The sequence below is a fragment of the Liolophura sinensis genome, chromosome 1 (genome assembly GCF_032854445.1).
Source record: "Liolophura sinensis isolate JHLJ2023 chromosome 1, CUHK_Ljap_v2, whole genome shotgun sequence".
Lineage (NCBI taxonomy): Eukaryota > Metazoa > Mollusca > Polyplacophora > Chitonida > Chitonidae > Liolophura > Liolophura sinensis.
Window position 1 is genome coordinate 23,394,267 of NC_088295.1, and position 27,678 is coordinate 23,421,944.

At 39.6% G+C, this 27,678-nt stretch overlaps 2 protein-coding genes and 1 non-coding gene across 5 annotated transcripts; 2 read left to right on the forward strand and 1 right to left on the reverse strand.

The window, feature by feature from the left end:
• The first annotated feature begins 11,914 nt into the window (after positions 1-11,914).
• On the forward strand, positions 11,915-27,331 carry LOC135473800 (methyltransferase-like 26). Of its 3 annotated transcripts, XM_064753707.1 has the most exons (7): positions 11,915-12,004; positions 14,339-14,383; positions 23,758-23,992; positions 24,529-24,697; positions 25,083-25,142; positions 25,429-25,575; positions 26,654-27,331. In XM_064753707.1, the coding sequence occupies exons 3-7, from the start codon at positions 23,799-23,801 to the stop codon at positions 26,705-26,707; spliced, it is 624 nt and encodes a 207-aa protein (XP_064609777.1). In that variant the 5' UTR covers positions 11,915-12,004; positions 14,339-14,383; positions 23,758-23,798; the 3' UTR covers positions 26,708-27,331. The 3 variants fall into 3 exon arrangements, with proteins under 3 accessions (XP_064609777.1, XP_064609768.1, XP_064609787.1); XM_064753698.1 differs by lacking the exons at positions 11,915-12,004; positions 14,339-14,383 and adding an exon at positions 22,023-22,119; XM_064753717.1 differs by lacking the exons at positions 11,915-12,004; positions 14,339-14,383 and adding an exon at positions 22,029-22,259 and having other exon boundaries at positions 23,762-23,992.
• On the reverse strand, positions 17,362-21,578 carry LOC135473817 (MAPK regulated corepressor interacting protein 2-like). The gene is made up of 6 exons (XM_064753727.1): positions 21,444-21,578; positions 21,261-21,342; positions 19,821-19,945; positions 19,122-19,160; positions 17,940-17,984; positions 17,362-17,659 (listed from the first exon to the last, which is right to left on the reverse strand). Exons 1-6 carry the CDS (start codon positions 21,550-21,552, stop codon positions 17,589-17,591), a joined length of 471 nt encoding a protein of 156 aa, XP_064609797.1. The 5' UTR covers positions 21,553-21,578; the 3' UTR covers positions 17,362-17,588.
• Positions 21,738-21,808, forward strand: Trnag-ccc (transfer RNA glycine (anticodon CCC)). The gene has a single exon. It is a non-coding gene; the product is annotated as a tRNA-Gly (tRNA).
• Positions 27,332-27,678: the final 347 nt, after the last annotated feature.

Genomic DNA, 27,678 nt, shown 5'->3' on the forward strand with positions numbered 1-27,678 from the left:
ACTCATTGGCCCTGCGCGTGAACATCGCCCCCCACCCCCCCCCACACACACACACCATCCCTGTTGTCACCCCTTGTGAATTAATCATGAAGAAATGGAATCAAGAACGACTATTTTTATTGAATTTGGTATGACACATGGCAGTTTGGAACAGAACCCCCGACGTCGTCCTCGTCGGTAGTGAGAATGTAACATGTTAACGGATGCATTTGCTACTACTCAGCTTAGTTCTAGCGTTGGCGATATGCTGATGGTTTCTCCTGTCTCGTTGGCATCTGAGCTGACCGCGTTTCCAGATTCTTTATAGCGTCTATATCTCTGAGCAATGTACGGGATAAACGTGGGCACAACAGAAAGAAACATGAAAGCTCCAGCCACGTAGAACGCTTCGTCATATCGTCCCAAAACATCAAACATCATACCTGAAACACAGACGTTATATGCTTCGTCATATATCTATTAAATCTTCCTTAACTGTATTTATCCCATAAATGTTAATTTTTCCATTTAATAAAGGCATGACATATCGTTTTAATATGCACCACGTGTAATATAAATTTCGACATTTTGATTTATTCGTGTATCTTTTAATTCATCAAATCGACCAATCAAAAGTTACAACTCGGTTGTACAGGCACTACTTTTTCTTGTCTGCAAATGTCAACATGGCCGACTTTCGACCAGGAGATATCGTTAAAATTATAATATTCTTGTTATAAATATTAACGTATTGAACGATATATTGTATAAAGCAAACTTTTGACATGTCTATGGTATAAAAAATAATTATGTATTTCGTTATGTAAATAAATTTTGTCTGTACTATATTATACCCTTCCATGTGCTTGTCGTTTACTGATGACGCTTCACTGTAACATGTTTAGTGATATGCGTGATATCACTACTCGGTCGGTCGTCGGCGCAGTTTCCGAAAAGTTTAAATCGTAATAATGTTCTTCCGCTATAAATTTACCATATGGCATTTATGAGATACATAGGATATGAAATTCGTGCTGAAAACTACTACTCTCTGTAACACTTTTATGTTACCGTCTTTTGACGTAAGAAAGTATAAATAAATAAAGGACTCCAAACAGCGTCTCCATTCAGACAGTCACTCTATTCCACTCACTTCATCACCTTGAGCAGTCCCGCAGCATGTTACTTACGTAATATTAGCCAATCGCTATGCTGCAACGTCATGAATATTAATATAAGGGAGCTGATCATGTGATGTATACATACACATGTGCTATGATGTAAACAAATGCACGTGGCAAACTATGACAATATCACATCCCCCTTCTTTTGATGAAAAGCTAGTGGTATTACATTCGTTAACAAATTTTGCTTCTAAAGGACTGCCCAAGTGTACATTTCAAATGCAGCTAATTTCAATTTAAAACAAAATAAAATACACTGAAAACTGTAAGTATTTGTAGTCAGTTTGATACATAAACTTGAGTTGGAGTCAAATGTCAATTTGATATCTGTGGTTCACCAGGTTTTAAAGCTAAACACAAATTTATGTGTCCATTAAACTTTCATAAGAATGTCAAAATCACACAATTTGGAACAATTTAACATAGCAAATAAAATTAATCATAGCACTTTGAATCATCCAAATCCATGAATCTGAGTGATGGAAAAACTGAACCTATCTGCAAATGCATCACTCATTTCAATGCTGAGGAGTGATGGACTCCAGTGAACTGAATAGAATGCACACACTAATCACATGATTCACAAATTCACTGTTGGAGTTAGAATTTGCATTCTGACTAAAATCTGCCACTGAGAGCAACTCAAACTATGCTCACAATAACACACACACACTTCCACTTTATCCAGTTATGAAATCAGATAAAATCTTGGGCTTAATACGTGGACCAAAAACGTGAGAACTGTGAAGTTGGTGATGTGTCAGGTGGTTTCGGAGGATGGTGGATTTTCCAGCGGTGGAGGTGTCGAGCCTGTTGATTTGTTGTTCGGGCTGTTGGCTAACGGTGCTTGTTTGGACGGAATGATGCAACGACGGTTCCGTTGATAATTTCCACCGTCAGATGTGGAGACAATATATGGTCGTGGTATCTCGGCTACTTTCTCACTATCGTTCGGTTTCCATTTCCACTGAGTTGTTGCATGTACACATCCTCTCCTTCCCTTAAAGGTTTTTGAGATTGGGTGTTACGGTTATGGTATTTCTCACTGTTCATCCGTTTCTTTAAAAGTCGCCTTTGTACATCTTTTGCGTTTTGTACTGATGGACGGAGCTGTTTTTTGTTGGACTGGTAGGTTGTCTCGAAGACGACGACTCACATTTTTAACAATATTGTAGTCTGATAGGCACCATGCAGACTGAATAAGTGCCACTGACACTATTTTGCGGAATGGGAATCTGACTGCTAGTTTAACTTTTTTAACACATTAACAAGTATATATTTTAGCAAGTTCAATTTTGATTTGACCTTCGGATTTTTTGGAAAGTTTTTCGTCAATAGCCCTGAAATCTCTTCTTACCTGCAAAAGGTGGTCCGGCTAAGTTGCCCACCCCTTGGAACATCATGACGATTCCGCTCGTAACTGCTATCGTTCTCTGTCCCCAGGTACTCGATCAGTAATACAGTACATAAAGTGTAATCGCCGATACAAGAACCCAAAGAGGCCGGATACAAAAGCCATAGAGATCAACGTGGTGCAGAGAGGAAAAGCCGCCACAACAAGACCACTACACATTATTGACAGGCCGTACAAAGTTGCGTTATGAATGAACCGCCTATCTCCGAGGGGCACCGAAGACAACTTGACCAATCGTGTCCAGGATACCGACGATTGACAGCAGAAAGGAGGCGGAGGTGGGGTCTATTCCCATCAGGACTGCCTTGTCCACAAGAAACATGTAAGGAACGTCAAGCCAGAAAAAGAGAACGAAATTATGAAGTAGAAAAAGGGTAAGCCACCAACCCTTCTTGGTAGCACGTACAGTTTGATACATGGACACAAATGGGTTGCACAGGGCCCTGCTTCAACGCCCCTGTCTTTTTCTGCTTTTTGTCCCCAGTACAGACTTTATCGGACAGGACATGAACGTTTAACTCTGGACAACTAGTCGAGTCACCGTTGGCTTTGGCCTCACGTAACTGTTCACTTTTGCAATCTGCATGGGCTAATGCCGGCGTGCTGCCAAAGGGTGTGTCAATACGACAGCTACTGTACACCATCAACACCTGCTCACCACCAAAGCCCGTCCTTGTGGTGACCAGGGAACTGTCCGTCCGAACAGCATGGACAGACGGACGACCGTTTGTCGGTATTAGGCCACTTGTCCCGTGATTGTTGTCCAGTTTCCATTCTTCATCTGTAAGGCTCTCATCGCATCCATCCCTAAATGGCTGCGGTCTGAACAGCGCTCCACCCACAATGCAATGGAGAACAATGCCACTCATGAGAATCATCATGCCCCTCCAGCCGTATTGCTGGATCATCTGCTGACAAGCGGGTGGGAAAACCAGGGTACCGATTCCAGTACCACACAGCGCGATTCCCAAAGCCAGAGAACGTTTCTTTTCAAAGTAGGCTGAGACGATTACTACTGCTGGGATGGTCACGAGGGCTATGCCGGTAGCCGCGATAGTGCCATAAGTAAAACACAGTACGTTAACCGACGGGGCAAAGGCGCTTGCAAAAGAAGCCCCCAGTAGCCATAGCACCTCCCACGATTGTCACTGTCCGGCACCCGAAACGCTCCACAAGGATACTAGACAGAGTACCAAAGAGAAGTGTAACGCCGACGAACAACGATCCCACGAGAGCAGTTTTGCTTTTACTCTCTTCAAAATGGTCGAGTAAGTGTATGTAGACCACCCCGACTGACACCACACAGCCATCGACTAAGGCAAAGCACATAAAGGAACCAGCTACCACCACCCACCCCCAACCCCCATCCACCACTGGGCGACGTTTCCGCGGTATCGTCTCAGGCCGTGACATCTTCTGTTATACTGTTGCTCACCATTCAGAGTTCCATGTCATTCTGTAAAAACATTTACAATAAAAAAGAACAATTTTATAATTAAAAACCACTTTACCGTCAAATAACGACGTCTATAGAATGAATACTGTAATTTATGCAATTGTAAACACGAATATTCATCCAACAGCTTTGCATAAGTAAACGGTTTTATGAAGTGAATAGAAAATATGTATACCTCAAGTAGCATAAAGACATATGTCTTCAGGCAAAACTGCCGTTCTGTTTGGACGGTCGTTAATTCCATCATGCATTAAATGTCAGATGCAATTTACACACCACGCTGCAAGACCATAACTGGGTGGCGTCAGCGTGTGTATGAAGAGTGCGTGGGAATGACGTGAGTTTTTAATGGTTTACAATGGTGACCGGCATCCGCATACACGATTCATCGTGCATGCCCATGACGAAATACCTGCAAAATCATGACGAAATACCTGCAAAATCTGCAAACCTATAAGCACTGCAACATGGGCATTTGCTGTCAACACACCCTGCACGAGGGGGATTTAACTCATTTAAATCATTCTCCAGAACATTTAACTTAAATGACGGCAGTTAGTTTTATGAGTGCCATGGAAATCACCCGAGCTCGTGGTTAATGAGTTCTATCTCCAATCACTTTTAATCATACAACAAAGGTTCATTTGTAGATCTTTATGTCGTCATAAATGACGAATCGAACTTTCGATTTTGGCACATGCATGCTAGTAGTTACTTTTTTGGTGACAATCCATACAGGTTAAAGTTCATCTTTCGTTGGTCATGTACCAGAATATTGGTGCTTGCAGTTATTTTCTCCGTCAGAATAGCAGAATTCAATGCATTACTGTACAATGAAAAAAAAATACTCGGTTCATTTTACCAGAAAGTCTGTTGTCTCCGTGATGCAAGAATGTATTCTGTCATATTCATATTCTGTCATGTTCAACATAATATCCTGCATGTTAGTTTCACAGAATCTTTGTTGAATTAATTAAATATGTGTGTTATATTTAACAGAACAACCTGCTGCAATAACGGAATACAAAAATTAACAGATTATTTTTTCAGTGTACACTGACATTTACATGACTTACTAAGCATTGCTAAACGCATATACAAAGATCACCATGTACATGTTTCAGCCCTAACAACATGCTGGTATTTACAAATGTACAGTTATAGTGAGTACACCTTCAGCACGATTATATACATATATCATTCACGGCTTTACTCTCAAAGTGCCAATTTATTATTTGTATATTCTTTCACTTTTACACAGAGAAATAAAAATCAAATGAAGTCACATACATACATATTTTGTTTTATTACCTTTACACAGCAACATTCAAACAGAAGTTTCACGTCAAACAAAAATAACTACAGTTTTCTTCGTTCTGCAAGATCAGCTTTAGTTTTTATGAAATCGTGAAAACAATTCTTTCACTGACCTACATCCTCTGTCGCCCGACCATGAAAAACACAATGAATTACCCATATATGGCCTGAATGAAATCTTACTCGCACCTTTGTTTCCAGCCAACGCGTAGCTTAAAGTTATGCTACGTCGCAACTGTCCTTCTGCCTTGGCCCATATCATACCTGATTGGCAACATGCAGGCCAGTTGGTGTGTGAAGTAGAGCAGGAGAGCTTTATAGCATTTAGCTATGGAAGCCGGCTAGGGCAATCATCACAGCATCGTGGTATCGCATGACGGTGCATAGTACCAAGCCAAGGGATAAGGCGATGTTATGAAGCGGTGGCAAAAAGCGACTGTACAATACAATACCGAGCGGTGGTCATATCGTGTCATCGCCGCACCGCTTTGTATCTTCATATCATCACTTCGCGCCATCGTCCCATTACTTCGTACCATCATCTCATCTCATACGATGGAACCATGATGTGATGGTGGCTTTAAACGGGCTTCCATATCCCTTAATATATAGCCGGTAGCAGCTTAACAAGTGTTATGCCCAAATGTCGTCTGCCTTATGACAGAGCATATACGCATCCCTGGAAATTTTGTAATGTAGTTGGTACATATGTATTGTTCGAGCAAGAACCACCTGTTAAGCACGGCTACCTTTCTATACCTACATGCAGATCGAGTAACAAATTTAGTCTCACATATAATTACCACACAGGCTCTGTGGCACTATCACCGCATTCCCATACCCGACTTTCCTCCCTAGATGACCTCGTACCCTTACGGAGCTGCTACACTGATGGGATATTTGTGAGTAAAGAAAAGAAACTTTTCGAAACTGACCTGAGGGAATTATAGGTGAGGTGTAAACCGAAGCTTTATAGCCACAAATAGGTCAGCCTCTAGTAGCAAGCTTAATTATGCTATATGCAGGACCGTATTATGCTGCTTGATCAAGTGGCATACGTTACACTGAAGATGTACATGTACAAAACTACAGTTTGAGCCAATAGGCCTATCATGTAATTTCACGTCAATATTTATTATAACATAGTGACCTTCCTGCAACAATTCCACTTATACCGTACAGATACCGACCTTATAGACTGAAGATATTTACGTTGTGCCTGGACGTTACTGAATGCTGCTACGGCACAAAAAGGTCTGTATATATATATATACCTCTCATGCAAGCCGTGTGTACTCAGTCGGCTCTACACAGGTCTAATTTTGTACCCGTGCCCTAGTTACCCTGAACAAATATGAAAGAATCTCCTCAACAGCCATGCCAAATTTCACAACATAAAAAAGAGGCTTCCAAGCTCTGCCTGTAGTCGTGGTACACCCAGCAGATATTTGATTTACAGGTTACACATATACTTGTTAAAAAGCAGCCATGGTATAAGAATCATTTCCTTATCATTCATGGCTGAATAAAGATATTGTAATCGCTGTGTATTGACGTGTTTGAAAGCTGATGTCCATTGGACACACACATGTGGTTATGCCTGTGCAAAGGATATACGTCACATAAGCTCCACAAAATGATGACGTAATCAGTATCAGCGTTTATAAGTATGACGGCGCGAAAAGTCGCGACTGTCGGAAGACATTTGTATGTTTCATGATAGGCTTCCACTCACTTCAATGCCTAAGGCTGCGCGAGCGTTTCAACGTGTGACTATGGAGAAAGGTATATCACCTCAGGCAATGAAAATATGACTTTACATGATTCACGTGTTATAAGGAGACCGTGCGACTATATATGGGCAACTGGATGCGACTCGAAGCATCTGCAAGTAACATAACATTTAGCAGTTTCTCGGAGTTAAGCATGTTATTTGTACTTTTCTGCGACTGACAGCATTCAGATGAGTCTATTTCACGATCTTCACGAGCCCAGTTGAGCACAGAGCATATTCAATTGGTCATTACTTTGCTCACAGATGCCGCGAGTCGCAGTCGACGTAAAGGCGCGTCACGAAACTACAACTGGTCAGACGACAGATGCTCGATCGAAGGTTTTCACATATTTTTCCACGGTGATGATAGTTATTTCTACTACCAGACGCAGCTGTTTTTGATGACGTCATCCGAACCTTACTTCATATTTTATCAATATGGGTGTAGGGCATCAGTGACGCGACATTGTGTTTCTGGTTTCTCTAACGGCACGGCATCGTAAGAATCCCAGATTAAAAGTTGATTTATGGATCAAAATGGCGTTCAGGTCTGTATACACTACTCTTTCGAAATAACCACGGTTGAATTACTTGTTTTCATTTCTTTTAAGAAACATAATTCGATCATCTCACAAGTCGAGACAGGGTCACCATGTGTAATGGCGGACAGGCTGTTCTTTAATTGTATATAGCATAGCCTGCAGCCTCAGCCAACGTCTTTGTGTGACCATATGTCAAAGGCACAGCATTCCTATGACTCAAAACAACTACAAGAAATAAATTAGTGCGAAGTACTCATGGGTATATACATGGTGTGTCTCATTTTTTGAAGGGGTATGTATATAAAGGCACAGGGAAGGGAAGGACTTCATACAATGCCATCGATAACACAAAAACACAGTATATAATGATATAAAAATAAACATACATATGTAAACAGAAAAATTAACCATAAGAGTATCCCAGCTAAAACGTTGAGATGAAATACATGGGAACGTTAGGATAGTGATGGCTAAAGACATGTCTTTCAAGCCTCGCGTAGATTTGGTAGAGGAAGAATTAAACAGAGGAAATTGATCCTGTAACCAGTAACTTAACTGCCATTTTAAAGTCTTATAATTGTTTATTGTTACATGAAAACAGCATTCTGTTGGCGCACAATCTCCTGAAACACTGACCACAGCATTTTGTTGGAGTACATTCTACTGAAACATTGACGGCATTCTTTTGGAACATTGACCGCAGACCACATTCTGTTGGAACACTGGCCACTTCATTCTGTTGGGGCACATTCTGTTGGAACATTAGCCACTTCATTCTGTTGGGGCACATTCTGTTGAAGCACTGACCACAGTGTTCTTTCGGAGCACTGTATGATCTCAGCATTATTTCGATGCCGTTGGGCATGCAGAAACGTGCTGAACAACCATACCCGTGTCGCCTATGGTAGCAGTGTCTTCTCAAGATGGAATCAATAAAAAGCAACTCGTTTTGATCTTGATCAAGCGAAATGTTCGAGGTGGCATTTCCACTGCCGTTTGACACGCATTATTTAGGAATGAGGTGATGACGTGATTGACAGATATGAATCAATAATTCCTGACTCAGGAATTGTTCTCCATGTTGCTGATACGTGGGAAGGCCTCCCAGCAACATACGGATGATCGTGGGTTTCCCCTGGGATCTGCCCGGTTTCCTCCCACCATAATGCTGGCCGCCGTCGTATAAGTGAAATATTCTTGAGTACGGTGTAAAACACCAATCAAATAAATAAATGTTGCTGAAATATTATTGTCGAGGTATAAGGGTTCATATTTCTCACCTGCAAGTATGGAAGCCGGAAAAGGACATCTCGCCACGTGGTCCGCGACACGAGGATGGCGAAAATCGCGCTAATGGTACTATCGTTAGGGCCTGCGGCAAGGGGCACGAGGACTGAGCAAATCGAGCGCGAACGATACCGCCCTCGTGCCGCGGGTCGCGACCCGTTTGCGATCACGTGATGTAGGCCTACGCGCTATAGATCAATAGTAGTAATCTGGAGCGCAGCCCGCTGAAAGAAATTGAAATGTGTTCGTTTGGGACATTCTTAAGCCTTGCACTACACTCATGAAATGGACAAACGTCCTCTCCCGTTGTATATGCGTGTGAAGAAGTCAGCAAACTGCGGATGGTAATGGGTTTCCCAACATAATGATGACCACCGTCGTATAAATGAAATATTCTTGAGTGCGCCATAAAAGACCAATAAAATAAATAAATAAATAAATAATCGATGAGGCAACGTAGGATGACCACGACCACTGAGCTACAGCTATGATATATCTGTGTGTATACATGCGTGCATTGTTCACGAGGTTCGTGGTCAATATTTTTTATCTGACGTCAGCAGCACGCCAGTTCCGAAGTAAATATATTGATCACGTGATGTTTCTTGTCCGCTGTCATTCATTCAATTTCACTGACGAGGTACATTAGTACAGGGTTTACTGAACTGCGTGTACTTTGATCTGATGGTCGCCCTTTCACAACACTGATTCTCCTCTTTCCTGACCCTTTCTATATCCTACTATATCTATGTAATATCTTTGCATCTGCACCTGTAATGTATGTTAAAATGAGAGAAATCCAGAATCATAATGTTAACAATTGGTAAGGGTTTTGTCTCTCCCTATTTTCTAATATGGAATTAAATATATCCACTGTGTTCATTTCATTGTCCTAAGGGTGTGCATTGCACATCAAAGGCCTACTTTCGAGCTCTACGCGAAATGAAGTCTAATTCACAGACTCTTTGCACATTGTGTGTAACTAACGTATGGAAACATAGGAAACCCCTGGCTGCGTGACTTACAGGCATGCGGTGGTTCAAAGTATTGCTTCAAACTAGTGCAACCCTATGATATTAGAAAATATGCGCTCCCTCCGCCCGCCACATTTCAATATTATAGGACGGCGTCCAGAAATATAGAGAAAAGAAACCGGGTAGAGGCCGGAGGAAACCCATGGCCATCCGCAGGTTAATAGATCTTCCCACGTACGATTGGAGAGGACGCAAGCATGGGCTAGAATTGAACTTACAGCGACCGCATTGATCTGAGGGCGCATCAGTCATGTTCTTCATGTAAGTCAAAATCACACTTTAGAGCGAGATTTGCAGGTTGTCCAATAGACTCGTGTTCACGTGTCAGTCCTATCATTTTGAATTCAATTCACGCTGACAAGAATAATATATCATGAAGATAAAATCTGATAGAAGATGAAAAATTCAGAGAAAAAGGACATGTACTAGAATATGTGGTAAAACTAATATAAATGCAGCCTTCTAAACTGATACATTTGGGAGAACGGTACCATCATCATACCATCATACCGGCGCGCGAACGGTACCATCATCGTCCTCTCGTGTCGCGCCTGGCGCGTTCGCGCGCGATTTGCACCGTCCTCGTGCCGCGGGTCGCTGGACGAGATGTCCTTATCCGGCTTAAATACCTGTAGGATGTCAACAGACAAATTAGCTTCAATATACTGTTGGTCGCCAAATAATGTGTCTGTCCGTGCTAATAGTCGTCTCAGCTATGGATTCCTGCTACGTGTCCGCGTGTGTCATTCCTAGTAAATCCTGACAAGCATGAATCTGGTGGAAAGTGAATAAATTCGAATTCCAACCGCCATCTTTGAATGCATACTCCTCACAGTGAAGAGTGTTACTACCACTATTACTACTAGTTTGACCTTTTGATACAAATGTTTTAAGATTAGTCGCACCAGTAATGACTTAGAGGGAACGCATAATCAACATTGACCGCTACAAAATTTCACAAACAATTAAAGTAAGCAAGCTGTACAAAATATGCTAATTGCTAGTAGTGTCAGTGGTTATTGGCTGTGAGGAGCATGCTTTCAAACATGGCGGTTGGAGTTTGAACGTTTCCAGCTTCCACCAATTTCATGTGTGTGAAGATTTACTAGGGATGATACATGAGAACATCTAGCAGGAATCGATAACTGAGACGACTATGAGTAGGACAGACACACTATTTGGCGGCCAACAGTAGAGTATTGAAGCCAGCATAGGAAGTACACAGGCGTTCAAGGTAAACTTATGGATCAAGACAGAGCTGTGATAAGCCCCATCCAGACTATCGAACATTACTCAACTTTTGTTGACTCAGCAAGACTGAACTTGAAGTTGAGACAAATTGAGACAAGTTGAGTAGTCTGGATGGATTCTTCAACTTCGTTCAACAACATTCAACACCATCCAACTTGTTGAATCGGAAATGTGCATGTTTATTTTCCAACAAGTTGAGTCAAGTTGACTGAAAATAGCCAATCAGCGAGCGTGTAGAAATAACGTTACCGTCATAAGACACGTGACCTGTAAAATGGCGGTACCAAAGGGGAAAGAGAGTTACTGATTTCACGATGAGACAGTTTCGTTGATACAGGAGTAAGAAAAATATCCTTGCCTGTACAACACTCACTCTAAAGATTACAAAGATTGGAGATAAAGACGGAAATTTCCCTACAATTTAGCGGAAGTTTGGTAAAAAAAAACACAGCTCAACACATAACAGCAGTGTTGGTCTTTCTGATTTGTAGTGTGGACGCGACCCTCAACTTACTCTGAGGTAAGTTGAGGGTCGCGTTGCTGTCGAGTCAACAAATGCTGAACGATGGTGGACAGTCTCGACGGAGCTTTTGTATACGTAATCACATCGCCACGGAGCTAAGGTCGCACATGTATGTAGCCTACGCAAGCAGGCCCAGAGCCCAAGTTCAGGAATTCAGTGTCTTGGCACAGTGAGAGACAGGCAATATATAATCACTGCACCTTGTAATAAACATGGGCTGTATCGCAGTTTTCGTGCACTAATGTAAGCACAGTGGTCAATCCAAGTCGAATAAAAACAAATGAAGACCTCGTGCAGGTGATATGCATTACCTTTGCCGATCCAGCCAGAATCAGTTGGGCAAATGACGAACGGGTGGATTGTGTGGAGCGTCTATAGCTGATTACCTGTGTAAGGCACGTGGACGTTGAGCCTGTAGATCCCCATCTTATCTCTGGCAACGGATCACCACATGTAATCATACATGAACGCACGCATCTAATTAGAAAGGTGGCACTTAAGGCTACCACCTTGTGTACGCCATGAGCGTATTCAAGGCGTAGATTAGACGATATACCATTGCACGCATGTACGCTGCTTCGATGCTGGCCCTCCCCGAATCCGTCGCCTGTACGATGTGCTGGATACATTGGCTCCGATATTCGCCGATCCCTTCGCTATGTGCTCAGACACAGCGATGCCAACCGAGGTCATTATCGACCCAGGGGTCATGGTTTCAGACGGGACATACTCGGATACATTTTTACATTCTGTGTATATATATATACACACTGTTGGATGTTTTGACAAATGTCATGTATGTACCGTTATACTACAGAAGCGTATACTCTTTGATGTTGCTTGTCTGTGTACACATGCGGGTGCCGACAATCAAGTGTTAAACTTGACGGATCGACACACCGAAATCCACTCGTCCCCAAAACATTTGATCTTTTTGTAAAAAAATCAACATGCACTCAACCACAAATACGTAACCAGTGAAGAAATAAGTCTACTGATTAACATTTAGCGCATATACATACCTCCAGGTATATCGCCCCTCGATTCTTAAGGAAATGCGCATTTAAATGCAAGCACGAATAGCTGCATATTTAGTTTCCAAAATACGTTTCCATATCGTAGGCCTATATCCCCATTTGGATTTAGCGAAACACTAAAATTATTACATATAGCTGAAAACAAATCTAGGCGTGTTTACCACATCCTTTCAGACGCTATTTAAAAAAAAGAGAATGAATAAATCCATTGAAAAGTTTAAATTCTATATAGTGAATGTTGAAGACAGTGTATATATTTTGGACGTCACAGATTGATTTTTCTTTTTTTCCCCTCTTCACTCTACAGAGCACCTCGATGTTTGTCTTCTTATGAATGAATAAAAGACTAGGCCTATACGTGAAAAGAAAAATGCTGCCCATATAAAAAAGAATGTCAAAAGAGAAATTGGAAATTGGAACAGTCAATGCTGCATGGCTAGAGCTATATATCGTGCGTATAAAATCGACCTTAAAATTCAGATTTAGTAAAGCATTTGTCAAAATTTCTATTCAAAATGTGAAAAAGTGGAGTTATGTATCCGTTACATCTATATTATATTCATTCACGTTTGTTTAAGTTAGTACTATCTCAGTTGCGAACCTTTTTTTTATACCTATACATTAATGAATTGTAATCACAACTGGTCTACGAAGATGTCGTAGGCCTACATGTGCATCTGTTCCAATCCTGTGGTACGCGATTCCACATCAGCCTGAAAACTCACGTGATTGTATTCTATGTACAAATAGAAGGAATGTGTTATTGACACTGTAAAGTGAGCAATATACCCACGCAATCAAGCCACATATATGGATTGCTGTGGGCTGATACATTTAGGTCACTACTGATGGCTCCAACCGCATAAATGAAGTTTACGTGAAATTTGAATTATGTTTAAACATGATCGCCGTATTTGTGTTGCATGTATGTACGGGTCTGAGAACAAACCCTGTTGCGGGTTAAACACTTCTCAAATTATAAGCTGACACGAAAATGAAGTGCACGTGACCCGCTCTACAGATAACGCGCATATCAATTGACAACAGGCGATTTAAACCTTATACGTTTGTAGCTAGAAAAAGACCCTCATGTATGTTTCTATGGTACATTCGAGCTATCATAGATTATCACATACCAATTCACTGCTATGCTTGTGGGGCCTTGGTAACAATAACTGATCCGCATTCGTTAGAGACCACTTGTCTTCCACCAATATGGTGAGCACATGTGTACGTCACATCTGCATGGGAAAGTTCGCTTATAGCCGGCATGTCAAGGTCGGTAGTTTACTCCGGGCGTATATAATCTGACATCCCACAATATGCTCCTCGATCGTATATATTATGGTCGCTGTATGAAGATTAGAAGACTATGTCATCATTCACATATTGTTATGAAATGACCAGGGAGCGTGTCCAGGCCAAGTTCAAAAATATTGTCTTTCAGTAACTGTATACAAGACAAAAGATGTTGGTTCAGTCCTCCGATAGGTATATAATCAGTGATATTCACCCGCTTAATTCCTTTTCTGTTTTCCAGGTCTTGGTGGATTACTGCATAAGCCGTCAGCAGCTCCTGTGTCAGGTGATCTTACATGGAATTTGTTAGACATCATTTGCCAACAGTTGCATTTCCCCTATATGACACATACGTTAGTGCGTCACTGACACCACATAACTTGTGGGTTCTGACACAAGCTGGAAAACTGCATGGGATCTTCCGTCTATTTCATTTCAGGCATGGCGTTATTACTGAAAATAAGTTACTTCTAAGGCAGGTGTTCTATGGACACATCTAAATACAGGTTAAGTACTATATCCAGAAGAGGCAATCCTGTTTTAAATCAGCGAACATGTATGACTGCATATATATAAGTGAACTTCAAAAGAAATCGAAATATCTACTCTCAAAAAAGAAAAAAAAAAGAAAGGAAAAATGTACAGATCAACAATCACAAAGTATTACACAAACTCATGCTGTATATAGTGAGTATACAGTGCGATACAAGCAATATTCATAAAATACTTAAAATTTTTTGCACAATGAATCTGCAAAAAAAAAGATTAGTTCTTACTTTATTTCACATGCACCATATTTAGAGAATATAAGGTCGCAAAAAAAAAAACTCTGAGCGACGAAACAATCTCTGACTTAATTTTAAATCAGAGTTTACCAAGAACAATAATGGATTATGATTAGTGTATACAATGATTTCATTAACATCACTAATTACAAATGAAACAAAATTCAAAATGGAATAGGCTTGATACAAGATTTGGAGTTTCCTTCTGTGTGAACTGTTTGGTACCTGTTTAACTTCTAACGATGAACTAATAACTACAAAACATGTTTATCTCTATACCAGAATAATACAGCCTCATGGACAGCTTGCACCCGCAGTGGTTGAAGTGAATATAAATTGCTATAAATATTGCTTATATGCTTTGAAATAGGCTGTCTTTTACCACTTCATTGCTCTGAAGAAATTGGAAAGTATATGTATTTCACTGGCCTTACAAAGAAAAGCCCACTGCAATAACATTGTTCTCGCTTCTGATGGCCATTTTAAATTCTGCATAGACTCTCTGATGGCAACATTTCTTTATCTTATACACCTTCATTGAGTCTTACGAGATATATCAAAGGTTATTATCTTTCCTGTATCTGGGTTCTTCTATGGCACATGATCTCCCCGAGTTTGTAACATACGAAAGTCATGAAAGTTCTGTCTGTTTGTGTATCTATTTCTCTCTTGCCTTGCTCGTTCCTTCTCCACTTCTTCATCTTCCAACCTACAATCTCTTCTGTAATTCCTTCTTCAAAAGCTGTCAGTCTCTCAGTCTATACTTTCTCTAGCTTAAACCTTTCAGAGCTTAAATTGCCATATTTTAGTTTCTAATTACCTCTACATTAACACTACTATACCTGCACCACCAGTATCAGGTAAGTATGCTTCCTGTACCATTTGTACCTTTCTGGAACGAACAGCTACATGTACCTAAATACTGAAATGACACGGCTATACTATTGGCCTATACTTCACGATAATAAGCTTAATATACCTATATACATTTCCGCGAAATCAAACAAAGTTATAAGCATTGTCAAATGCAACTACAATGACACTATAAGGCCACCTGTTGATAGAAAAGCAAAACCTGAATACATATAAAAAGGCATTCAGAGAATACCGGTAGATCGCCTGATTGAGCAGTTCGTAATGTTAATGCTCAGATAATGTGATACGTTCAAATATTGACTTCCAACCAAAATGAAGTAGAATGATTGACACTGTCATACACAAATATTATTCTTTACTTAGATAGTGGTAAGATCTTGCCATTAAGTCAAAAAGAAAGGCCAAAATTATCATCGCTACCGACGACTGGCTATCTGTGTACTATGGGTGGTCATTGCAACCCTATGACTGGCCAAAACCTTTAACGTCAATACAGTACATACTCATGAAAGTAAATTTATTTTTACTGTTTCACTGCTACATGCAATCCTACATAGGGTTTTTCATAATTATACTGTATACATGTATTCAAATTTTAATATGCACTATTGGTCAAGGTGTTTTTGTCCTTTTGTTGGACCAGGTATTAACATCAGGAAACTCACTTATGTGGTCAGCTTACTACAAGCTTAAGATCCAAACCTATTTATTTAATAGTGTTACAGGATCGCCACAGCAGAGGGCATTTGGGACATGAAATATCTGTGTGAGATGCTGACAAGATTTTCTGTGAGGGTTTTTTTTTTCTCTTCCGTGCCGAAGTACAAACAGGTCTATTTCAGCCATGGTTCTGTGTATGGACATATGTTTGTAACTACAGTTAAATCCCATGCAGTCGAGGTATGAACGTTCGAGCGTCTTTGAGGGGTGGCAGATTCCCCTGTATTATCTCCCATTGAATCAAGAAACCGTGCAGATCTCTTCTCACAGAGCAGTTTTTCAATAGCTCCCTGACATACATTTTACAGGCTTATGCGTCATAAAGCATTGACAAGGTGCTTTCAACGCCGAAATTGTCAGAAAATTGCTGCCAGGTCTGACTTGCCTGGTCTGTCTTTCTTGATTGGTCCTTTTTTGCCTGGTCTTTCTTGCTTGGTCCTTTCTTGCCTGGTCTTTCTTGCCTGGTCTTCCTTGCTTGGTCCTTTCCTGCCTGGTCCTTTCTCCAGGCAGATGTGAAAATATTTGAGACAAAAGAATCCAGACGAAGTAACGATTTGAACGATAAGAATATTTCACTGATTATGATAACAATCAAATATACGGGTGAACTAAACGGGAGTGCCTTCGGAAAATTACCGATGTTTGGCAGATTTCTGATGAAATTTTCAACGTAAGACATACAGACTAGCACATCACATTGATGGAAGACCAGGATTAAACACATCCTGCGAACAGCTGCACAGCTCATCTACTTATTTAGCATAATTTAAGTGAAATATAAAATTCAAGAATGTTTGACAATAATATAGGTAAATGAAAATGTTCTTTCATGAACTCCATCACAAAGAACTTGGCAATGAAATAATGTAATAACATTAAACAATGTGTTTACAATTTTCCATTTATTACCATAGGACATAAATTAATAGAAATCTCATAAAAATATCATTCAAATAAAAGTCACACGTTCCAGCACAATCTCGAAGTTCTTGACTAAATGTGTCCTTCTGATGTTACATAGAATGCTTTGCCTGCACTTCACATCAGGTCATAAAACATGTTCTGTATAACACCTTATTACTGGTAAAAATTGCTAGTTGACATTAATCTTCAAGAGGACTCCTTGATCTTCTGAAGAGTACGAGTTCCCCACCATTCCTCCAAATCAAAAGGCTTAAAATCTGAAAGGAACAAAAGTTGGGTCTGTACTTTTTAAAGGTATTTCACCAGTACACATAATACCAAGAAATAACTAAACTATATTTAATTTATGTGTTTAATTATGCAGCATTCAGGTATTGTATAAAATACCAACAAAACCATGAGTAGCAGAACCATTGGCAGGGTTAGATTAAGTCTCAAATTAGACAAGGATGCAAGGTCCAAGCTTTACAAAATCCCCCCAGCACCCTGGGTTCTGTTGTGGCCTGTTGTGGCCTATTGTCAACATACGCTACTTACTTGTCAATTCTGGATTTCCTGCTTCTTCACAATATTTCACTGGCCCTACAATGATGAAGATTAAATTATGTCAGCCATTTTACCGTTCTGATGCCAGGTAATAGCACATACATCAAGCTGTGCTAACCAAAACCTTTGGCTCTGTCACCATGAAAACAGGGTTCCCTATATTGGAGATATTATGCTAGAAAGCAATATAAGATACATAAAAAAATATTGTCCCCACAACTTTCATTTTTGATAGGCTTCCTACTGGTGTAGAGATAAATTTTCGATGCCTGCAGAACCGTAGCCAGGATTTATAAAAGGCATGGGAGATGAGTTTCCCAGCCATGATAGCTGGGTGTCTGCCATTCCCCCGCCCACCAAGAACTTGTCATCGCTGGAGATGTATATGTTGTGATTCAAGGCCAGTTAAGATCTAGCTGACGTCATAGTTTAAATACATTTAAATATTAATACCATGTCACCATGTCACCCATGCCACCTTATTATCAGTGGAGTCCCTCCACTGATAATAACAAAGATGGATATTTTCACATACATGTAAACTTTGACCCATGAGTGTGAGACCGCACATTATCATTGTTGCTTTGACAGTTGAAACTACCTCTCAAGCCAACCCAAACTGGGCATGCTTTTGGCAATGGTCTTACGTTCAAGTTTAATTGTTGGGCAAACTTGTCCATGCTAGCTTGTCGATCCACTGTTGCACATTATATATGCGCGGTTGACTGAATGTCAGAATCTCGGAAACCTCCTTTCCAGGTAAGAATTATGACGCTAACAAAGGTTTCTGAATATATAGTCACTCTTTGATATTTGGAGGGAAAAAAGTCGTCCTGCAATCGGATGCGTTGCTCAACAAAAATGATATGACAGGCCAATGGAAGCATTTACAGTATTGTTTTGCTGAAAAGGACACCAAATCGAATACAGTGTTTTTTGTAGACGCAGGGCTTCATTCATTCATTCATCATTTCTGATACCACAGTCTATCTGTTATGATATTTTTAGTTAATTTAACTAGTGACAGAAATGTAAGTGTCTGCATCATATGTATGCTCCAGACATCAGCTGGTTTAACTCAAAATGATGGATCAGTCAAGTGATGGGATCTTTACATTCACTAAGCAAGTTCACGAAGGAGAACATGCCATGAGAACTAGATTATCAACTTACCTGAGGCTCTGGACTGCTCATGCTGAATTTCTGACCACACTGAAAAAGAAACAATAAAGGGTCGGTTCTAACTTGTTATATTCTAGAGTTATCAAAATAAAAATACAAAATTAACATAATGCGCAAACACCAAGTTGTTCATATTTCTAGTAAGCAGAAATCATGCAGTCCCAGTCGAGTACCTCGCAAAATGTTTCAGAGAAGGAGCATATCACACCAAAACACTTTACAAAAAACTCTGACATGGTACAGTACAGTGAGGTATACTGTAGAATGCATAAAAGCATGATTTTTTAACAAATGGCACCAAGACTAGACTAGAATGCAAAATAAAAGCTTCGTACTGTGCACAGTAGTTAAGTACAGAGCAGTACAACATACAATGTGGTTTGTCATAGTGCCATACAGCCCTAGATTGAGGACTATTCATCATTAACACCACCAAAAGTTCCAAAAATTGGTGTTCAGACAGCGGCTTGGGTCACTGTACCCATATAGATCTTTATAAACAATCTTAATTGTAAATGACCTCATTTGCTAAATAATTGCTTTGATGAATTTTTTTAAAATCAACCAAATTTACTTGAACAAGAGATTGCAATCCACAAAGTGTCAAGTGAAATTAGAAGTTACACTTCACACTGCCCACCCATCAAGGCAAAACTAAATAAATAAGAGAGCAATGTTTGAATTACTCACAAGTTGACATAAAATGAACATATTCTTCATGCTGTGGGGAAGCAGGCTCCTCAGATACAGTGCTGTTCAATGGGGGCAGCCTTCCACTATTTGGCCTTTTTCCTATGAATACTGGCATAGGTGAGCTGTAACAAAAACAAACACCTTAGTGAAAGGTTATGTTTCTTATATATATCTTAGCATATCTATACGTATCTATGCATATTTTTACTTACATCCCAGTGGAGCCATGCATCCATTTATTTACCTTTCTTCTAGTAGAGTTCTTCTGCCTCCCGCCAAAACTGTAGCGTGCATATTTGAGCAGGTCTTTACTTTCCCAGGAGACACAAGCTGAGTGCCTGAGGTTCGAGGCGGCAAACCTCTGGCACTACTCCAAGAAAAGTAAATATAAGGATGCATAGCTCTAATGAAGTTTAAGAAAAGATAGAGATATGCAGAGCTAGCATAGAAGCTAAGAAAAAAATGGTTGGTAAATATTGTAATTATAGGACCAGCTATCCAACTATCTAACTCCAATTCAGTGCTCTAGGGACCCTGACACATGTTTAGTAGATTAACATATGGGTACTAAGTGAAAACTGTTGCAAAATTCCATGCCTTGACCTTAAGAGAACAAACCAGTGCTTTGGATGCCTAGATAATACATAATCCGGGATACAGATAGACGTCTATCTTAAATGGATACAGAATCGATTCCTACTGGCTGGTGTGAGACATAGGCAAGCCCAGGCCATGCCTTGCCTAAGCTGAATTTTAGGTATGGTACATTTATTTAAGTGTGACCAAGGCTGCAAGATTTAACCCTGGAACCCCATCTCCACTGTCAGTCAATCAGCGTCGATTCTGTATCCCTTAATCCAAGATATAATTTATTTGTATAATTTGACTGCTCCATAATGGTGTACTTTGGGATTTTCCTTCTGCGTCAGTACATGGCAGTCAGGCTGAGGCTGAGGTAAGCTTGACAACAGCTGAGGTAAGCCTGACAAAAGCCAACAACCTGTGTTACAAACTCTATTAGTTGACGGCCATAGACAACTGTAATTTAATTGAACTACAAAAATTTCTGACTTAAAGCTGCAGCAGAATCAGTGAAACCTTTGTCAGAGGAAATGCCTAATAAGTTTAAGTATCTCTATTAAATATGTAAACTTTGACATGTACATTCTAAAATTAAGCCTTGATTCAAATTAACCATATTAAAAGCATCATATGAAAAATTCCGCAAGCTTCAAATCGATACCGTATTTTACTACTCAAGACAGTAGTCAGTAGTTGACACACTTAATGTTTTACTACCAGTGTTAGTTTACTTACAGTGATTAGTGTGAAATCTTCAATAATTTACACTCAAAACCACTGGGTTTTTATTAAACTTCAAGTTGCCATAAATTCAGACCATAACACATATACAGAACTGCTTCAGCAGCATTTCACCTCATACTCGTAGCGGGTCCAGACGAGCCGGTGCGTTTGCCCAGATCGCGACCTTCAAAACTGTCAATCTTCTTCGTGCCCCCTGTAACACAAAGCCAGTCGGTTACAGAGAGGCTGTGGGCCATATAATCGACAGATTTATGGAGAACACATCGCACACAATACATGTACCCCTAAACTCACCCCGCCTTGTACTTGTGACAAATCTGCTTGGACCCCTATTCAAAGAATACATTCCCAGTTTAGAGTGTTTACATGCGCAAATGAAACATGCTCCTTCCGGTAGATTCATGAAAAAGAAAGTGAGGTTCCGGTAGAAGTGATTTCAATCAAATTTTGATAAAATACTTAGTTTTCACATTTTACGTAGCACACTTTGTAAATATTTAAATAAAAACTGGATCAAAAATAACCCCAAAGCATATGTAAATGTTAAATTTCTGATTTAATTGATGATTTTCCCCCGCATTACCGTAAGCGCCGCTGGTGTAGTGGTATCATGCAAGATTCCCATTCTTGCGACCCGGGTTCGATTCCCGGGCGGCGCACTATATTTTTGCTTTCGGTTGTTGAACACCGGTAATGCTAACAAATGCGTTTTCCCACATATCGTACTTATAGATTCCAGACTACAGCCAAACATTTCTCCGACCACGTTTGCCACTTGCTCATGCAATGATCGCTCAAATCAAGGGACAATAACGACCACGGCCGAATACAGGAGAATTAACTGTTGTGGCATCTCCAATACTGGAGAATGTAATAACATAGAAAGGCTGTTCACATCAGATTACACATTGCTTTGTTTAATCGAACATCTAAAATCTGAAGCCACAGATGAACAAGGAGCAATCGACCAGTCAGTTGTAACATTCAATGTTACAAATATGTAACATTTACTAAATCCAATAAGAAAGAAGAAAGTCAATAATTTGCACTTGCTAGCCATAAAGGTCACTAGTTGTGCAGTTTTCGTCGTGTTGACTGTTTCAACAACGTGTAATTTATTATTTGTACTGAGCATTTCGGGAGAAATGTCATCTGTTTGCATGTTGGCCTATCCTCTAATAAGCGTGATTATCTAGAGTTTCAGCTGTCCTTGGTCTCCTATGTTAAGGGTCTCCTAATGTCAGATATCTGCAAATTTGTTTTCGACCATATATCTTTACCTTTATGCTAATGTAATGTTTGAAGGATTTCACTACGTGGGTGACACCAGGATTTGAACACGGGTCTCAGCACCCGAAGTCCAGCGCTCTACCAATTGAACTAAAGGAAACTCCAACTGGCTACTGCTAGTATAAACACTGGAATGCTCCCCACCGTTCAATTAATTTCCCCACTTTAATCCTTCTTCCCACCCAAGTCCACAGGCCCAGAACCCCACGCTTTTAAGAACCCATCTTGGTCACAGCACCAGTGTAATGGTTGAAGGATTTCACTATGTGAGTCACACCAGCATTCGAATTTCAGCGGCCGAAGTCCAGCGCTCTACCAGCTGAGCTAAACGGAATTTCCCACTAGCAGCTGCGAGTATAAGCACTAGTTACACCAAACATAGAACAACAAAAAGCGCTAAAAAAAATCGAATAGTGGATATAAGTATCACATATAAAACCATTAGTAATTAAGATTAATCTAATTATCTTCAAAGACAGTGAAATGGAGTAACATGTGCATATCTCTTCCAGTTTCTCAAGTATGTCTTTCTCTTACAGATGTATGAATTTATCACGTAAAACACTCTTTTGTACACGTATGGCAACCTCATCTGTGGTCTTTGAAAATATCATATTTTATACCACTTAACAGCTAATGAAATGTACTCGACATGAAAAGTAAATTTTTAAAGAATAATTTGACACTGGCGCTGTTAGAAATTTGCAAAAAATGTGGATAGGGTGTCCTAGAGGAATGCACAAAGCTTGTTTTATGTCATAGTCTGGGCCATTAAGGTGAACATTTAAAACCTTTTGCATGTTTTAGACCATGCCATTGTCTTACAAGATAATACCTCACAATTTTTTATTTGATTAGTGTTTTATGCCCTATTCAAGAATATTTTACTTACAACCAGGGCAGAAAGCATAATGACCACACAATTAAAAAGGATTTCATTATGGTAGTGCATACTATTGACATGGTCTGTACATTCTAGGTATTCTGAGGATTATTTTGATGGGTTGGCTATGTGGAATAGGGACAAACATACATGTAGTGTCAAATCAGGAGACCCAAAAACGTAACGGCTATTTCTTTCATTAGTTTCACCATGGAGGTAGAATTCTAAACCCATGGTTTCACTCACTCAAATAACCAGCATGGGGTACCCCAATAAACTGTAGTGCTATTTTACAATTCTGACATTCATCGTAACAAGTACTCACATGAATGTCAGAATTTTGAAATTACACTAGAGTTTACACCCTGGTTGAAGTGTGGACGGTGTTGGATATTCAGTTGCACGAGTTCAAGGTATTTCATATGTTTTGTCCAGGCAGTAGCTGCATTGAAAAACATTGAAAGACACTGTGTACAATGCTTCAAAATCCATCAGCGGAGAGGAACAAGGGCCCAATCTTGGAGGTTTTGAAGACTTACATAGATGATGATTTTAGAGGCAAGGCTATGGACTTTTCTGCAGGGGCTGGTGTTCAGTTGGTCCACTTCGCCTCTCACTTCACCAATGTCGCCTGGCAACCCACAGAACTTGATCCACAGTGTCTGGACAGGTATATACATTAAACAGATGTATATATTTACCTACCTTCTCCTGAGTGTAAAGTCTTATAATATACATTGTACACAGGATTTTCTGTACAGGAGTGACTGCATCAGTATTTGGGATTTTTTAAATAATATATTCCTGAAAGTACCATGGGAAATAAAGTATGTTATATAGTGCATGACAAAATGTCAAAGTGATGGACATAGGAATAGGGCAAATGGGACTCCATTTAGCATGAAGGCAAATTTTATTTTAGGAAGAGGCCTCCATTACTTAGGTCTCACAAATGTGATGGCTGTGAGTCCAGCTCATTCTGGTTTCCTCTCCAGCTATACGTGGGAAGGTCTGTCAGCAACCTGCAGATGGTCATGTTTCCCCCAGGCTCTGCCAGGTTTCCTCCCTCCATAAAGCTGGCCGGCATCGTTCAGGTAAAATATTTTTGAGTACGGCATAAACCACCAATCAAATAAATAAATATTGATGTATCAAGGTAATAATTGAAGGTAATAATCATGAAAACTGTTTCTGTTTGTATTTTAGCATAAAAGCTTACATTCAACACAAGAAACTGCACAATGTACTGGAGCCATTTCAGGTTGATGCTCGGGAGCCAGTAGAGGGCTGGGCAATGGGACAGCTCGAGGCCAGTTCCTTTGACTTCATCATCAGCATCAACTTAATTCATATATCACCATGGTCAGCTGCTCAGGTATGGTTTACACTTCATTGTGCGACATATATTGTGACAAAATAAATCATTTAGCTCTGTACTGAACAGGTTTGTGACCAGTATACAGAAGAATCATTACTTATCATGGGCCATTTGCATTGCCACTTCAATGTCCTGATAAATCAGATTTTTCTTCCGTGTGAGTATACAAGGTTACAATACAATACAATACACCAGTGTTGCTGAAATCATTTGATAGCCTGAAAACAAAGTATTTCATCTAGCTCAGAAGGAAACTTTTAGCTTAGTAAATTTGGTTCAGTCCTGTTTACTATGTAATCGAAAGTGGTTAGCTTCTATGTTGGTTTTTATTTTGTGAATTTATGTATATTTGCAAAAATAAAAGTTTGTTGTCATTGTGTAGGGTCTGTTCAAAGGGGCTGGCTTACTGTTAAAACAGAATGGTTATCTGTTTACATATGGGGTAAGTATGATTCATCAGTATCCGTACAGTTATACAAACCATAATTTATATGGGCAAATTGCACGATAGCATTTTTATACCAATGTAGTTAGCTTATAAATACATTTTTTACATGCTTGTATTTGGCTTTATATAGAAAGGTTAAGATAAACACCCAAGCAATATATATGAACAAAAACTGCTTCAATATATGTTGAATCATGACACCAATCTTAATGTATTTTTTTTTTTATTTAATCCTCTTTTCAAGCTGTGAACATAGCATGATATATATATTTATTTGAAGCCCTATGCAGTGAATGGATCACTTACTCCTGACAGCAACGTGATGTTTGACCAGAGCCTGAAGAGCAGAAATTCAGAATGGGGAATTAGAGATGTTGAGGACCTGAAGAAATTAGCTGCTCAGAATGGATTGTCACTGGAGAAAATGGTAATGAACAATGATTCATTTAATTCTTTGGAAAGATTTATTTCAGTAATTGATTGATGCTCAACACCACACTTGAGAATTTTTCACTTTTGCAATGGTGGTCAGTTTTATGGATGGAGGAAACTAGATTTTCTGTGATAAACCACAACTGTTTGGCAATTTACTTACAGACTTCCCCACATGACGCACAAATATGCAAACCATGATGAGTAAGACAGGTGATCTTCACCCAGCGTTAGGGCATCTCCGTTGCCTAATAGTTAGTGTGGTAGAACAGCACATTGAGTGCACCTTTTTATGAAGCTTCCAACGCCATTCACACAAAAAATCATTTTTAGTGTCATTTACATAATCATTGTATGCTTAAATTCCACCTGAAAAGTGATTTAATGGTTGAAAAATGGTTTAATACATCAAGCATTAAACCTCAAAGGGATACAGGAGCATTATAGCCCAATGTATTGGCTTATTTTTGGTTTGATGGTCAGTGTAGTTTTAAACTTTGTTCTTGGTATGCTCACTCAAGACAGGGTGTGTGTTATCTACATGTATTTTGTAATCTGGCCAGGCATTTTGAATTCATAGACCATGTTCAGTCATCATTGTGCACTTTACAAATATACATGTAGTTTTGGGGCCAAGATTTTATTCTTTTCAATGTGTCCATGGTAACACAAGTATTTGACTTACCACCTTCGAATGAGTGAGTGAATGAGTGAGTGCTTGGGGTTTAATGTCGTACTTAACAATTTTTCAGTCATATGATGACAAATGCAAGTAAGCCGCCCTTACTGAAGGCAAGTAAGCCACCCTGCCCAAGCCATTATACTGATACGGGTCAACCAGTCGTTGCACTTCCTCTTTTAAGGTCTTGGTTGTGACTCGACCCAGGACTGACCCTGGATCTACGGTTCCCAAAGTGGATGCTCTACTAACTGTGCTATCGGGGCCAGTCACCTTCGAATGAAGGGTTGTACAAATTATGAGTATATTGAGATACTCTACCAAGTAGTTGACAGTCATAACAGTTTGGCTCTTCCACCCCACATTCACTCATTTGTGTTCTTTTATCTTACAGATTGATCGCCCTGCCAATAACAAAGTGTTAGTCTTTAAGAGGAGCAAGTCATGATAAAGTGTTGAAATCATAAAGCACAAACTGTTCATAAAAGGATTTTAACCACGAGAAAACAAAGGTCTGGAAAACTGGGACCCATTCTGTAACAGACTATTGATATTCCTATGTATGCGACAGGGTAATATTATTCTCCCTGAACATTTCTATACTGTACTTGTATATGTATCTTTGTTTTCATTTTTCAAAGAAATGTTACTGGAGAAAGTCCCATTTGTATTTTTTGTAATACATGTAGCTTGAATGGATTAGTGTTTTGACTAACCAAAATGTGTGTTCGAGACGATGTCACTTCACCAAAAGGGTTTATGCTATAAATAAACCTTTTTAAAGGCTTGTTGATGTCAATAGATGCGCTTCAAAACTTTGATAATAGTATGTACAATTAAAGAAAGTAGAAGGAGCAGTGTTTTGCTGTGGTATTTTGACTAATCCTGCTAAACAAGTTTTGCTGTGTAGTGACCCTAATGTTAAAGTTACTGGCGCGAACTATTCAGTTGTGTTGCACATACCAGCACTGCAATGTGGAATAGTTGCTCGAGTAGTTAATAATATTTTTTTGTATGCAAGCCCAAGTGAATCTTGGGATAATGTTACTTTAACAGTATAACTTTAATGATTCCATTGCAGTTCATTGATGTTCAAACCATGCAAAACTATCATGTAACTTTGAATTTGGAGTGTTTTGACTGTAACCAAAACATGTGTGTCTGAGATGGATGATGTTGCTTAACCCACCGGGTTTATTCCATAAATACACCTTTTTGCAGATACGACTGTGATCCTGTCTTGTACTTTTTGTCATCAGCAATTCATAGAGGGGTTATAATTGTAAGCCTTGTTTACATTATTCAGCTGGTCTGAGACACTGTGATCCAAATGATCTGTGTTGTTTATCATCACATCATGAATATACGAACATGAATTAAGACGTGGGCTACTTTTACCACGAAATAAAAACTTTGAAA